The 13,622-nt window shown below is 47.9% G+C and overlaps 1 protein-coding gene across 1 annotated transcript; it reads right to left on the bottom strand.

Moving 5' to 3' along the window:
* Nucleotides 1–7: 7 nt before the first annotated feature.
* CFAP36 (cilia and flagella associated protein 36) lies at nt 8–11,093 on the bottom strand. The gene is made up of 10 exons (XM_017821786.1): nt 10,949–11,093; nt 7,366–7,430; nt 6,576–6,677; nt 6,078–6,192; nt 5,091–5,178; nt 4,523–4,574; nt 3,582–3,708; nt 2,491–2,657; nt 1,939–2,091; nt 8–1,536 (listed from the first exon to the last, which is right to left on the bottom strand). The coding sequence occupies exons 1-10, from the start codon at nt 11,061–11,063 to the stop codon at nt 1,450–1,452; spliced, it is 1,071 nt and encodes a 356-aa protein (XP_017677275.1). The 5' UTR covers nt 11,064–11,093; the 3' UTR covers nt 8–1,449.
* Between the last annotated feature and the right edge of the window lie 2,529 nt (nt 11,094–13,622).

Genomic DNA, 13,622 nt, shown 5'->3' with positions numbered 1-13,622 from the left:
GGGATCCCTGTGGGAAGGTGTGAGCTCCTGGATGGACCTGAGGCCAGTGGTGCTGCCCCTGAGGGCTCCAGCCCCCCAGCTGGGACTCCTTGTTTCCACCCGTGGGATGGAGCAGCTCCGGCTCTGAGGAAGCATTTGATGGGAAAGTGGAGCTGCAGCCTCACCATCCCCACCTGCCTCTGGCTTTGCTTCCCCAGGGAAGAGGAACTTCCTCAGCAACTGCCCGGCCACGGAGCAGCAGCTGCACTGGATGTGCCTTCACCTTCTGCACCCCTGGAGTGACCTGCGTGTCCTGAGCCTCTGGAACAGCCACCCCAGCTCAGCCCTGACCCTGCTCTCACCCCCAAGGCCTCGCTGAAGTGCCGGCAGGAGCTTCACAAACAGACCCGCAGGAGGTTTTTTTACAGCAACACCAAGGATGTCACGAGTTTTTCCAGGATCCAAATGGCATGAGCCGTCCCACTGAAGCCACCCTGCAGTCCCAGGAGGTGACACCCGGCACTCTGTGGTGGCTTTGCCTGGGGCTGTCACCCCTCAGTGCTGGTTCCCCCAGCCCCGTGTGTTCCCCTGCCTGGGGCCCTCCCACTACCCCCCTTTCTGGAGGAGAACAGAGCACCTGCCAACTGTACCAGTTATAAATGCTATTTTAATAAAAATTACGTGGAACCTGACCAGGTGAGTTTGTCTCTTTTCCTGTGGGTTGCTGGGGCAGTCAGGGGTGTGATGCCCTGGGCAAAGGGGGGTCTCTTCCCCCCACTTCCAGTGTCTCAAGGCCAAACCAGTAAAGGATTTAAAAAGATTTCTCCTACTCTTGAAGGGAGTTGCTGGGGACAGCCCCGACTTTGCAACTGAAGCAATTCCTTTAATTTAAGTTGTGTTTGTAGCAAACTTGGGCCCTGGGGCTGGCAAAGTGCCCCAGCAGTCTGTAAAAGGCTGTGAGCTGGAGTTCTACCCCTAAGCTGCACTACCTTTCTTAAAAATGAGGTGGCCAAGGTTGCACTTCCTTGGGGAATTGGACTTTATTACGTTGCACAGCTGCCAAAGAGTGGTTTTATAACGGGCTAATAAAGGGACCAAGTCCTGTACTGTTAAAAATGCCAAAGTTACAATGTCTAGCTCTGACTTGTTGCCATAGGAATGACTTCACCTGCTCTCCATCTCTGCTTCCCTTCTCCAGGCTCTGCAGAGGCCGAGCCAGGCCTGGGCACTGCAGGGTGTCCCAGGGCCTCCCTGCTGCACAGCCAGGGAATTCCCAGCGCTTGGAAAAGGAGAGCTCGTGCTGTGTGTCAGTGTAACCGAAATACTGATTTACCAAGGACGGAGCTGCTTGTCTGAGAGTTCTATAAAGCTAAAGGGTGAGACTGGAAACCAAACCCCCTCACTCAGTGATGACAGAACTTGTTCTAAGAACACCCTTCTGTTCCTGGGGCCTGCAGGGAGCTCTTGAAGCTATCGCTTATTAATAACCTCTTCTTTTAGTTTCTCTGCCAGCATCTTCCTCTTCTGGAGCAACCTCTGCTTCTCTTCTGACACTTCCTAAACAAAGGGAAAAGGACAGGCCATGAGCAGCTTCCCTGGCAGGGAACAGGGAGCAGAGGGGGAAAGGGGCTCCTGACACCGCCCTGCCTTTGCCATTTCATCAGCAAAAACATCCCTGAGGGTTGGGGGAGCCCAACCAGGACACAGACTAAGAGCAAACAGGCATTTTATCCACTCATAAACTGAGATGAATCACCAGGGTTTGGTGGTCCTGAAGCCAAACCAGTGCCAACTGATCACTGAAACTCCCAGCCCAAAGCTTCTGCAAACCCAGTGAAAATACTGGAAATATTTCCTCTCTCCTTCCCCCACCTGCTGTTTTTGACCCTGCCCCACTGTCCAGCAGCAGCATCAACACCTGTCCTGGGGGTTTGTGACTGAAGTGTGGGAGTGCTTCACCTGTCTGGGTGTCTCCTCCTCCTTCTGGTCTGTGGTTGGGGGGGTTGGTGCCCTGGTTTTGGACTCTTTCTTCGTGGCCAGCAGCAGGTCTCTTTTTTTCTTCAGATATTCCTCACGTTGCTTCAGCTCCTGTTGTTCGGTTTCTGATAAACTCTGGGGGGAGGAAAGATTTAAACCACGTGTTGAAATTAAATTTTGGTATCAATGCCCTGTGCAAGAAAAGCACTTACTCCCTATCTGCCTCCAAAACTGTCAGCTGAGAACAAACCCGAGCTGAGTGTTCAAGCCAGAGCTGTCTCCTAAGAAATTATCATGGCACTGAGGCTGAATCCTGCTCTGAAAGCAGAATCACGAGCTGAACTCTGCTAATTAACCTGGGAATATCATCAAAAGTGTTTGCACGCTGGTTTTAGAAGAAAATTAAACTAACCCAAAGCACCCTGATTCCAAGAACAGAAACAACACTGTCTTAAGTGTATATTCCACGTGCAATCCTGCTCTTGGCCCTGCAGTTCCACGTTTGGGGTTTGTTCTTGTTTGGTTTAGACTTACAGGCCCTTTTCCCCCAGCTTTCTGTGCTGTGCTCTCTGAGTGTTTCCCAGGCCTCTTCTTAGTGTCTTCCTTCCCCTTGGCACAGGAGGGCTGAGGTAAGTTTTCAGTTCCTTTTTGTACTGGGCAGGCTGGTTTTAGGTCTTCCTTCGGAGATTTATGAGATCCCTCTAAGGAATTTTACAGAGACATTGGAAAGAAGAGAAATGAGACAAAAACAACAAATCAGTGTTTCTTCCACTATCCAGATGTGTCTTCTCATGAAATGGAAAACTTTAAAAAAAAAGGCACATTTCTCCCCTTTTTTCCTGAGGTGGGAGCCAAAGCCTCTCCAGTCACCAGACAGGGGAGCAGGGGGTGTTCCAGAACTTTCCTGAGACTCCTCTCAGCCAGAACTCCTCCCAGGTGAGGTGAGGTGCTGCTCCTGCTATTCTTTTATTATTAATGAAGAGCCCTGTGACTGTGCTGTCCTGTCTGCCTGAAGGTGTTCATATGTGTGCAAGAAAACAGGTGGGGAAATACCAGTTTGTTCATTCAGTGTGAGTCTATCCATTACAGCTTTAAGCTGGAAAGTGTCACAGTCCCACCCAAACCCATAAAAGTAACGGTGAAAAGATTAAAATGAGTAACTAAAATCTGAGCCAAAGGCAGAAGGATTCAGTTTGGTGGGCTGTGAGTGACCCTTAACAGCTGAAGGCTGGTTCCTTCAGAAATATTTGCTGTCAAGAACTGGTGTGCAATTGTAAATTCAATGTGTAAATTCGGTGTATAAAGGGAGAGAGGGCGGAGCTTTTTGAGTGGATGATTCAGAGTTGCTTGCAGGGAACTTGCTGTTCTTATGGTGGCACAAGCACAGTCAGTTGGACTCCTCTATTTCTCCTCCTTGGAGAAGACTTGGAACATCTTGGAATACTTAAAGGCCCTGGGTTGGGAGGGATTCCTGCAGGGCACTTTGTGCCAACACCCTGCTCAGAGCTGGGGTGTTTTACTCACAGCCTGAAAATCTTGGCACGAGTGGGCTCTTGTATAATTTAAACCCCAGCTCATATTGCACACTCAGCATTGCACACCCCCCTCACACCCCCTAAAATTACCTGGGGGACATCTGGCAGTTTCTGCAGCACCCTCAGCTCCCTCTGTGGACTCCTTTACTTTGACAGCTCCTCTCGAATTCCCTGGAGAACTGTGGGTGGCATCTGGTGCTCTGAGTTTAGCTTGTGCCTGAAATCAGAAATCAAGGAAACCAAACCAGGTGTTACAGCCCCTGGCTGTAGGCACTGCAGGCATCCAGCTGGCCACACTAGGAAAGCTCCCAGAAGAACTTCCAGGTAAAGCTGTGTTCTTTTACCTTACAAACACCCCAGTCCACCTCTTGGAGCAGTTAAGCCAGCTGGGATTTGCCCAGAAAACGTCTACACTGTTCATCAACCATCTAATCCACACCAGAGCCCCTCAGCAGTCACTAGAATATGGAATTATTTTGTACTAAAACACCCTCCAAACAACAAATGCATCACTGAACACTATCACAACCTGGCTCTTTTAGGAAGAATACTGCTATCCCTGGATAAAGCTGCCTGCTTTCCCAGGGCAGGGGGGGTATTGCCATGACTCCAATCCCCTTTTCCACGTGGTTGGCTCTGCAGGACACCCAGGGCTGGGCTCCTGGAGGGGGTTTCTGGGTGCTGGGGATTAGTTCTGGCAGCGCCGTGGGCACTCCATGAAAACTCTCCTGTCCCTGAAGGGGTCCTGGAGGTAATTCCTGCAGGATTAGGGATGCTGTCATCCCCAGGCAGCTCGTGCTTTGAAGTCTCTTTGATCCTGACAATATCAGTAATTCCCACGTTCTCTGGGCCTCAAAGGTTGACATCTGCTCCCAGGATTTTAGGATTCAGGGACTGAGGGGGGAACGTGGCTGTCATGGGATACGTGTCCTGATGGCACACTTGGAGTGATCCAGTCACAGCCAGGACAGGAATGTCGGGGTATTCCTTAATTCTAACTCCTAACTTACTCAAAAAGGTCAGGTACTCACCTCCTCAGTCCTCTTTCTTTCCTGCTCTAGGTCATATTCTTCCTTGGATTTTCTGTAACACAGAGCACAAGTAAATACTCAGAACTCGTTTGGTGTTAGTGATTTTTAGGTAAATTTAGCACTGCTTAAATATTCCAGGACTATTTGGATACGGATATTTATTAGTATCCAAAATATTTCCATCACTTCAGTGAAAACACACTCTTAATAGAAGTTAATAATTGGGAGAAGCACACAAACCCCTCTGCCCTCTTTCCCTGTGCAAAAATAACTGTGTAGGAATTCCCAGGGCTTTTCTATCCCTGGTTTAAAGACAGGGAGGGAAGTATTTCCAGGATGGAGAGGGAAAGCAGCACCATCCAATACAACCTGGATTTGTTTCTACACCTGTGAACAGGGAGTGGGGGCTTTTGAGGATATAATTTGTTCAGCAGGATTTTGACAAGAACACTCCTGCCATCAGGAAGATGAAGGCAGTTTCCTGGGAAAGGCTGGAAGAGTCAGGTCCTACAGCCCTTTATTTCTTGTTTTAACAAAACACCCAAAGCAGGAGGGATTTGTTTCTCACCTGAGAACCTCCTTGAGTATTTTCATTTCTTCTTGCTCGATCTCACTGAACACATCAGAGCCCTCTGTCAGACACTCGGGCAACACACCTGGAAAAAAAAAATAGGGGAAAAAAATTATGTCTTGCTGTAAAGGAAATGATTTTGTGCTTCAATGGGCAGAGAGAAGAAAAAAAAAATATCCAAAAAAAAAGCAAACACAAGAAAACCACATCCACAAACCCAAAGCCATCTAATCCTTCCTCTCTGTAACTGTTTCCAAAGGGGTCCTGGCTGATCCTGGAGGTCCTGGCAGCAAAAAGGCAAAAGTTCCTGCCTATGGAAGTTGGGACATGCCAGGTAAAGCCAAGCTCTGTGCTGGCCAACTGAACCACTCCCAAATTTAGCTGTTAGATGGAAGGGGACATTTAAAAATGATTCCCTGAGAAACAGGAGGCAAACCCAAATGGTGACACTACAGACATGGAAGAAAGGAGCAGGGAGATGAAAATCCTTTCAGGAACATCAGCAGAGCAGCAAAGCCCGGTGTGGATTATCTTCCTTATCTCCTTTTTCAGGTGTGCATTAGCATGGGGAAGGCTTTAGCTCCTGGTTTCCCTGTGGATTTTTCAGGGTGAAGTGCAGAGTAAGCACAGCAGGCAGTTCAGCAGAATTCAAATTATCTGTACTGGCATGTTTGAGGAACTCATTGCTCCAACACCCACAATTGTCACCAAAATTCTGTGACCAACAACTCAGTCAAGTCTCACAGAGAGACTTAGACAAGCAGAAGTGAAAAATGTGTTAAGTTTATAAACACAGGCAGCTGGCACTGGGAATGCAAGCCAAGGACCGAGGATTGAAATCCCAGTCCCAGTAACACCAACTGAATGTTTCCCAGTGACCTGAGCTGGGACAGAACCACAGTTCCACACTCATTTTGACCGGATTAAACAGCCCCCAAAAGAACTCTGAAACCCTGAAGGGACCCCCCCTTCACCCCTTCTCACCATTCCTCTCTTTGATGATCCGAATGGCTTGCAGTTGCATTTCAATGTTTTTCTGCACCATCATTTTTTTAAATAGCCTAAAATCCTCTGCTGCCAACACTGTCTGCAGGATGGCCTGGGGGGGAAAACACACCAAAATCAGACCCTGCAGGAACCACAGCCAGCTCAGGCTGCCTGCAGTTACACTGACACTCACGTTCTGAAGAGTCTAATATTTCATTCTCCTACCTGTCTGTTTTTCCAGACACACAGTAATAGTCAGGAAAAGAATTTGGTGGGTCATGCCTTTAGATGAACGTGTCTACAATAATATTATGACAAAGCTGGGTTTCCCAGTGTAAGTTTGCAGCTGTAAGCCATTTGAAAATTACAGTTTTAACAAGAAAGCTTTTCCAAGCTCCATCTCCCCCCAGCTGTACTAGTGCAAACATAAAGCTAAGAATTAAATCTAAATCATAAAGCTGAGAATTAATCTGTTTGCTTGAGGAAGGCAAATACCTGTGAGGTGTGAGTCTTTGCAAGTGGGGATGAAAAAGCCTCTTGAAACTTCTCCTCATTGATTCCAACCTCTTTGAGATAGTCCTCTAGCAACCTCTCCACCTGTAAGGAAGGACAAGCCTCACTCTGTCAGCTTTTTCCCTAAGAACCACGTGAATTTTTGTCATCACTGCACGTTCTTTTCTGCTGGGGTGCTTTTTAAACTCACGGGAGAATCGTTACAACAGTGCAACTCATTTTTTCTGATGGATGTTGCCTCCTGTTTATCCAGCTGATGCTTTTTAACATCGAGCATTCCCAGGCCTCGTCACAAAAAGAGTGTTTTGGAAATCTGCATGCATTGGTTTATAGGCATTTAAGCTCCAAAAAAAATCCTGTCATTTCTTTCTGCCAATTGAAATTTAAGTCAGAAGATTTCCCAGACTCCCCAGTGAACAAAATACAGGTTGTGTGTGTTCTCAGACTTCCTGCTCTTTGTCATTTTAACTTGACAGAAAATAACATCACTGCCTTCAAGACTGTATTTATAAGCTTGGTAGATATGTTAATTTTAATTAAAAAGGTAGCACAGAGTAAGATATGAGTGTGTCACAGTCTCTTTTCTACCTATCTAGTGCCTAAGCATGAAAGCACAAAGGACAACTAGAGCTCAAAGGATTTCTAAAGAACAAGCAACGTTAGGAAACTCTAAATAACAAAGATAACCCAATGAGAAGTTCAGCTAAACGCTAATTTAACATTTTAAATCGGCTTTCTTAGAAATTTCCCCCCAACAGTGAATGATGCTCACCAGAGCTTGGTACTCCTGATAAATCTCTGTGTAAGACAACTTGCTTTCTTCTTCATCATCAAAAACTGGGGGGGGGAGGGAGGAAGAAACATTTTCCAGTCAGTGTACACAGCGCCACAAATTAACTGATGCCTTAAACAGAGACATTAGCCTTTACAAGGGAATATATTCAACATGTTTAATCACATGAAAATATGATTAATGATTTATTATAGTCATGTGTTTCTTCCCCACACTCAGGCCAAGCGTGTGCTCTTGGTAATTTAATGTAATTAAGTGTCATGATTTAATATTGGGGAAATGTATCTTCCTGATAGACTTGTAAGTTGAGGACTGAGCAGCTACATTCACTAAAAATTAAGATTGAATAGAGGAACTACCACAGGAACCTGTGGAGGGGTGTTCCAAGGTGGCAGATGACACACAGGGCAGGGAATTTCTCTCTCTCCATCTGTTTACATGGAGGATGTGTTAATTAATGACTTAAACCGAGTTTTTTTAAATGTCAGTCTTTTAGCCAAGGTGATGCAGGAAAATGAGCCCCTGCCTGCATAAAACCAGGCAAACCCAAGGAGGAAATGTGGTGAAGTTCTGTTTTAATCCTGTTTGTATAAACCCATCTCAAGAACTCCTGGGTGGAACTATCAGGCTCACGACCTCCACGCTGCAGAGGAGGTGGAAGGAGCAGAATGCCAGGGAAGCTGAAAACTAAGGGTTTTTTTTTTTTGGGGGGGGGGGTTAATTTACATTTTTTTCATGCCAACAAAGAAGAGAGGTAATGTAAAACCTGGCAATTAAAGCAGAGGCTTAGAAATAAGGCTGCCTCAATCCCCTTCAGGATTAGCCACTCCGTGTCAGACAAGTCACTTCCCGGGAGCATCCTTTGAAGTGGCTGGAGGAATACGGGAATTCTGCTGGAACTGGTGGACGAGGGTGGTTTAATCTTCACACGTAGGTGACATCCCTGATGGGGGTGATGCCCATGGAATTAGTGTGACCTTCACCCACATCTGGGATGACTTTGTGAGCTCCTCCGAGGCCTTTCCCGGCTGGGAGTGCCCTGAGCCTGGAGGAGGTGGCAGTTCCTAAAGCAGGAGGCACTGCCACCACTTCCTAACCCCTCCCAGCAAGTGCAGGGAGAGAAATCCAATCACACACTTCAGGCCTCATAATAAGCAAAGAAAACTTGCTTTTTAATCAGAATCTGGAACAGCAACGGCGCTTTTGGTTTTTTTTGCACGAGGCGACGATTTTAACGAAGAAATTAAAAAAAATAAAAATCGAATTATTTTAAAATATCTAATAATAAGTTCAAATGGCAGGAAATGTTGTACAAATCTTACTCCCATGGCAACCACCACATTCCCAAAGCCGAGAGGGTGGAGACATTTGACAGCCCCTGTTGCCTCCTGCACCTCCTCCCCTCCGGGGATCCCTCACAGCCCTTTGCAGACCCCAACCTTCCCCTCTGGCTTCTCTGTTCCCTTTGTCCTGGGTGACACAGGGCTGTGCTCTGTCCTCAGGCTCAGGACACGCTGGGATGAAGTTCAGTGCCACGTGCAGGGAGCTGCAGTCAGCATCTCCTCCCGGCTAAGTGGCATTAGGAGCGCTTGGAACGGAGACCTTGGATTTCATTGAGTCAGGGCTCTTAAATCACACAGTCATTGTTCCTTTAGGGTTTTGGCACAGAGCCTCTGGTTGCCCAACAGCACCAAAGATATGAAGAACCACCCTGTCACGACAAGCCAGGGGACCCTGATATCCCGGGAGACAAGCTCACCATTTTCCTGGTAAAACTGAAAATCCTGCCCAGAACCCCTCAAATGGGATGAGCTCAAGTCAAGTTTGGTTTGAGTCACGGGCTGGTGAGGTGGTTCTGTGCTGGGAGGGAGTCCCAGGCCACAAGGGCTGTTTATTGCTTTTGTACCTTTATCTGCTGGTGCTCACAGCTATTACCAATCTTATTTATGCCCAAATGATGTTTCAGTGAGCACCTTGGAACATCTGAGTAAAACTAGAAAGCCTTCTTGCCCTAAATACACACCCATCGACTCAAGTGCAGTTCCACATCAAAGGAAATCGGTGCAGCCATAAGAAATCATGGGAGAGGGAAAGAAAACAGCCAGGAAGAGATAGAAAACCATTATGATCATTTACAAGCTGAAGTGCAAGGACTGGGCCCAAGCAACTACAGTTCCAAAATGAATTCCTTACACACCGACTTGCCAAAATTCACATGGTATTTTTGAGCAATCACAAATTATTGTCAGTTGATGAAAACGTTGCTAATTTGCTTGTCCAGCCCAAAGACCGAATGTTTTGGCAACGTGAAGAACTGTGCCCTGACAAAGTCTGTGGGTGCAAGGGCAGCAGTGGGATCAGCCCAGCAGAAGGCCCCATCCCAGCCCTGGAAAATTACAGCGGGCCCACAATCTTCTTACTGCCTGCAAATTCCCCTCAACCTTCTAAAGAGAGATCATCGCTCCCGAGAGGGATAAATCAATTCCCTGGACACCTAAACCTACACCCTTCGCATGAGACCGCAGCGCTTCGCCAACTTCAGGCAGGCTTCCCAGGAGAACGCTTCCAGGCTGGATTGCCCTATCCCTTCCCACCTCCAGCAGCTTTCCCTCCCTCATTTCCTGCTGTAGTAGGGCAAGGTGTACGGGCCCCACGATGACCATGCCTCAGGTAAAGCCTGGGAGGAGTAGAGATGATTCCGGGTAACTGAGAAGCAATTTTTGTCAATAATCGCAAATTAAAGCTTCTTTCGGTTTCCAAAGGGTTTAGGCACTGCTTTCAGACTTGCCCAGATTGTCTCTATTTTGGTCCCATAAGGCTCCAGGTGTTCTTTGGGCAGGAGAAATTGTTCTGTGAGCAGCAGAAGTAATTTAGCCAAATCTCTACATCAGGAAGTGTTTCCTCCTTCCCTCACTACAGACACGCCTGTACAGGTCTCCCCGGGCTACAGGGTGATCCCAGGTCCCCCTCACTGCCTGGACTTCCACTTTTCCAGGCTGTTCCCCAAGTTCTTCCTTGATTCCCTCCTTTCCTTCTTGAGGAAGAAAAGCAGGTTTAACTGGAGTTGCTTCCGAGCTAAACTCATGCACAGGACCAACTACAACACACGACTGGTACCCATTGATTTTTAGTGCTGACTGTCATTTCTGGGAGGTACTAATTTAGGGCTTCTCACCTCTGAACTGAAAACGTTCACATAACTGCAGGAACTTAACTTTGGGCCTTCTCCTCCTCTGTCCCACCGGCCAGGCGGCGCTTTTGGCTGTCCTGCCCGGTTTCCCACGGAAAACCCGCGGCTCTGGGAAAGCCTTGGAGGCCGAGCGGGGCGCAGCTCTCGCCCGGTGTCAGCCGTAAGCTCCCGCCGTAATCCCAGGACGATCTAATGGATGCGAGTCCTGGCACGGGGCTGGCTCGGGGGCCGGCGCGGGCCCCGGGAGCGCCCGGCGGGGGCCGCGCCCGTTCCCGCAGAGCCCCGGGCACCGGGGGGACACCGCGGAGCGGGGACAGAGCCCGCGGGGCGATCGGGGACCCGCCCGGCCCGCCCGCCCGGCCCGGCGCTCACCCTCGCAGTTGTGCTCCATGAACTCCAGGATGGGGATGGACCAGGCGGGCCCCCGCAGGAACCCGGCGATCGTGTCCACCACCCACTCCACGTCGTCCTCCTCCTCCGCCGCCATGGCCGGCGGCGCGGCCGCGATGGCCACCGGCGTCACGGGGCGGGACCGCCCGCACCGGGGCCGCCCTCGCGGCATTCCCTGGAATCCGCCGGGCGGGAAGGAGGCCCGGCAGCCGCTCGGCACGGCGGGCTTACCTGGCGCAGGTGGGCGCCGGGCCCGCGCGGCAGCAGGAGGGGTGGGCACCGCCGGGGAAGGTGGGCTGGCGGCAGCATCTCCCGCTCCATCGTCCCGCTCCATCATCCCGCTCCATCGTCCCGCTCCATCAATCGTCCCGCGGAATCCCGGGCGTGGGCACCCCGCACCACTGGAACAGAAGGAATTAGTAACTGCAGTGCTCGGCACTCCCCGAAGCCCGAGGGAACCTGCCGAGGGCAGAGTCACCCAGCACGGCTACAGGTTGCTCAGCCAGGCTGCGGCTTCCCTGTGTTTGGGGATAACCGGGATGCGATGGGACATGGCCCCGCGCCCCCCAGAGACTCCCCCAGCTGTTATATTGCCTCTGTCACAGTGTCACAGCACAGCTGGGCTTATGCATTCAGTTTTTACAAGGATGGTCCCGGGTGATGGAAAATTCCCGTTACCCCCCATTTTATCGCGCCCAGAGTGCAGGGACGGTGTGCAGCAAACGATACCTCGCGTGTGCCCTGTTGGCTGTTGTACCTGGTGCTCTAATTCTAATTAAAACGCTGGTCACTCGCCGGGCCTTCGTGGGAACAGGGATAATTTGTAACTCGGTAATGCTGTAAATACCCTGCGGCGAAAGAATTGGGAAATGATTTACAAGGCTACAGGTAAGAAGGTTTACATGAACACTCCATTATTGGGGGGTTTGCAGGGCTGCTGGTTGTGGCACGTTTCTCCACTAAAATGAAGGTAATTTCTCTCTCTGTCCTCGCCTGTTACACTGCTCAGGGACTGGGAAGTTTTTCCCAGTATTGACATTTATTTCCCTCCCAATGCTGGATGAATTGGGAGGTGTGTGACACTGGTGTGTCACTGGTAAGTGAAAAACCTCCAAAACAACCAAAACTCTTTGATATCTCCTCATCCTTTTAAAAAGATGTTCATGGCCATTTTATCCCCTCACAGGGGACTGCCCGATATTGTCACGTTGTGCCCGTTGTTGTCAGGGCAAACTGGAGTTGTGGTTGTTAACAACACAAGAGATAAAGCAGGAAATGATCCCTGTCTGAGTCACAGAGAAATTATTGCTTATTTTTTCTGTTTTCTGTGAACAAGTTGCTATTTCAGACATTTTGACACGTTCTTGGGTCATTGCTTTATACATATATATATATAAATATATTAAAAAATATAAATACTGACTGGTAAATTTTGTCAAGGCCTTTCCAGTCTCTGCATTCCACTGAATTCTTTATGTCAGTGCCCAGCTCTCTTCACTCCAGTGGGTTCCACTCATATGCACAAAAATAAGGAATTCTGAAATGCCAAAATCTTGGGAATATCTGACTTCTTAGTGGCGAACGTCGCTGTTGACCTATTGCTGCGTTTCTAAATTTATTTATCTATTTATAAACAAAAAAAGAGGCAAAAAAACGTGAGCAGATGAGCTTTCAGCCGTTGGCAAAGCAATAGTTTTTACATTACCTTTAATTTCTTCCAGGTGGATAATTTTGCAGATGTTTGAGTAGTTTAAAGGATATTGGCAAATGGTTAAACAGTCTTGTTATTCATTACTCTTTTGTTTAGGCTTTAATTCTTATTATTAATTACTCTTTTGTTTAGGCTTTAATTCTTCCATCCCCCTGTTTTGTAATTGTCTTACAGCTGCAACAGCTATCAATATTTTCACTTTAGTAAACCTGATACAACTTTTCCAGTTTGTTTTCATAAATTTTCATTTGGGAGGGGTTGTTTTTTAGGGAATAAGTCTACCTTTGAAAGGAAATTCTAGAATTGTGGTGTAAGTCTGACCTCAAAGAGAACCCCGAGCTCAAGTTTCTGGAAACCTGTGGAGCAAAGGCCTTTTCCTTCAGTTCAACAGACAGAGCTAAATGTGACTTTTGCATGAAAGGTCACAAGTTAAAATACTGCTTGGTTTGAGATTGTTGGCAATTACTTATTGATGAGGTTTTTTGGTTAAATATGTTACACTTCAGGGACTTCCCTGTGCTTTAGTCAAAGCTCAAACAGAAGAGAAATGCAAACACGAAGAAGTGCTTGAAGTCAAGCACTGAATCCTGAGTTATCCTCATTTTCCTGCCCTCAGGGATGCTGAGCTCCTGCAGGAACTTGTGAAGCTCTTCCTATTTAGGTCATTTTCTTTCCTTTTATAAGGCTTATCTTCTCCCTTGGCATTGGGAGGTTTTACACAAATGTAAGGCTGTTTCCTGAGAATCCCCTCTGCCTGAGAGGCCATTCCTAATGTAATTATCTAACAATAAGCACATGCCATTGCTTTTCATGTAATAAGGATTCTTAGCTAAATTATCTAATCTTAAAAGCATCTCAAGTGTCCAACATCTAAAGCTTTCACTTTATGACTTGTGGAAATAAGAGATACTAAAACTACAAGAACACTTATTTCTTCCCTCTTTT

This window comes from Lepidothrix coronata, unplaced genomic scaffold (genome assembly GCF_001604755.1).
Source record: "Lepidothrix coronata isolate B3197 unplaced genomic scaffold, Lepidothrix_coronata-1.0 Scaffold92, whole genome shotgun sequence".
NCBI classification, from domain to species: Eukaryota; Metazoa; Chordata; class Aves; order Passeriformes; family Pipridae; genus Lepidothrix; species Lepidothrix coronata.
The sequence above is the reverse complement of the archived record's forward strand: the minus strand, read 5'-3'. Positions and strand labels throughout refer to the sequence as shown.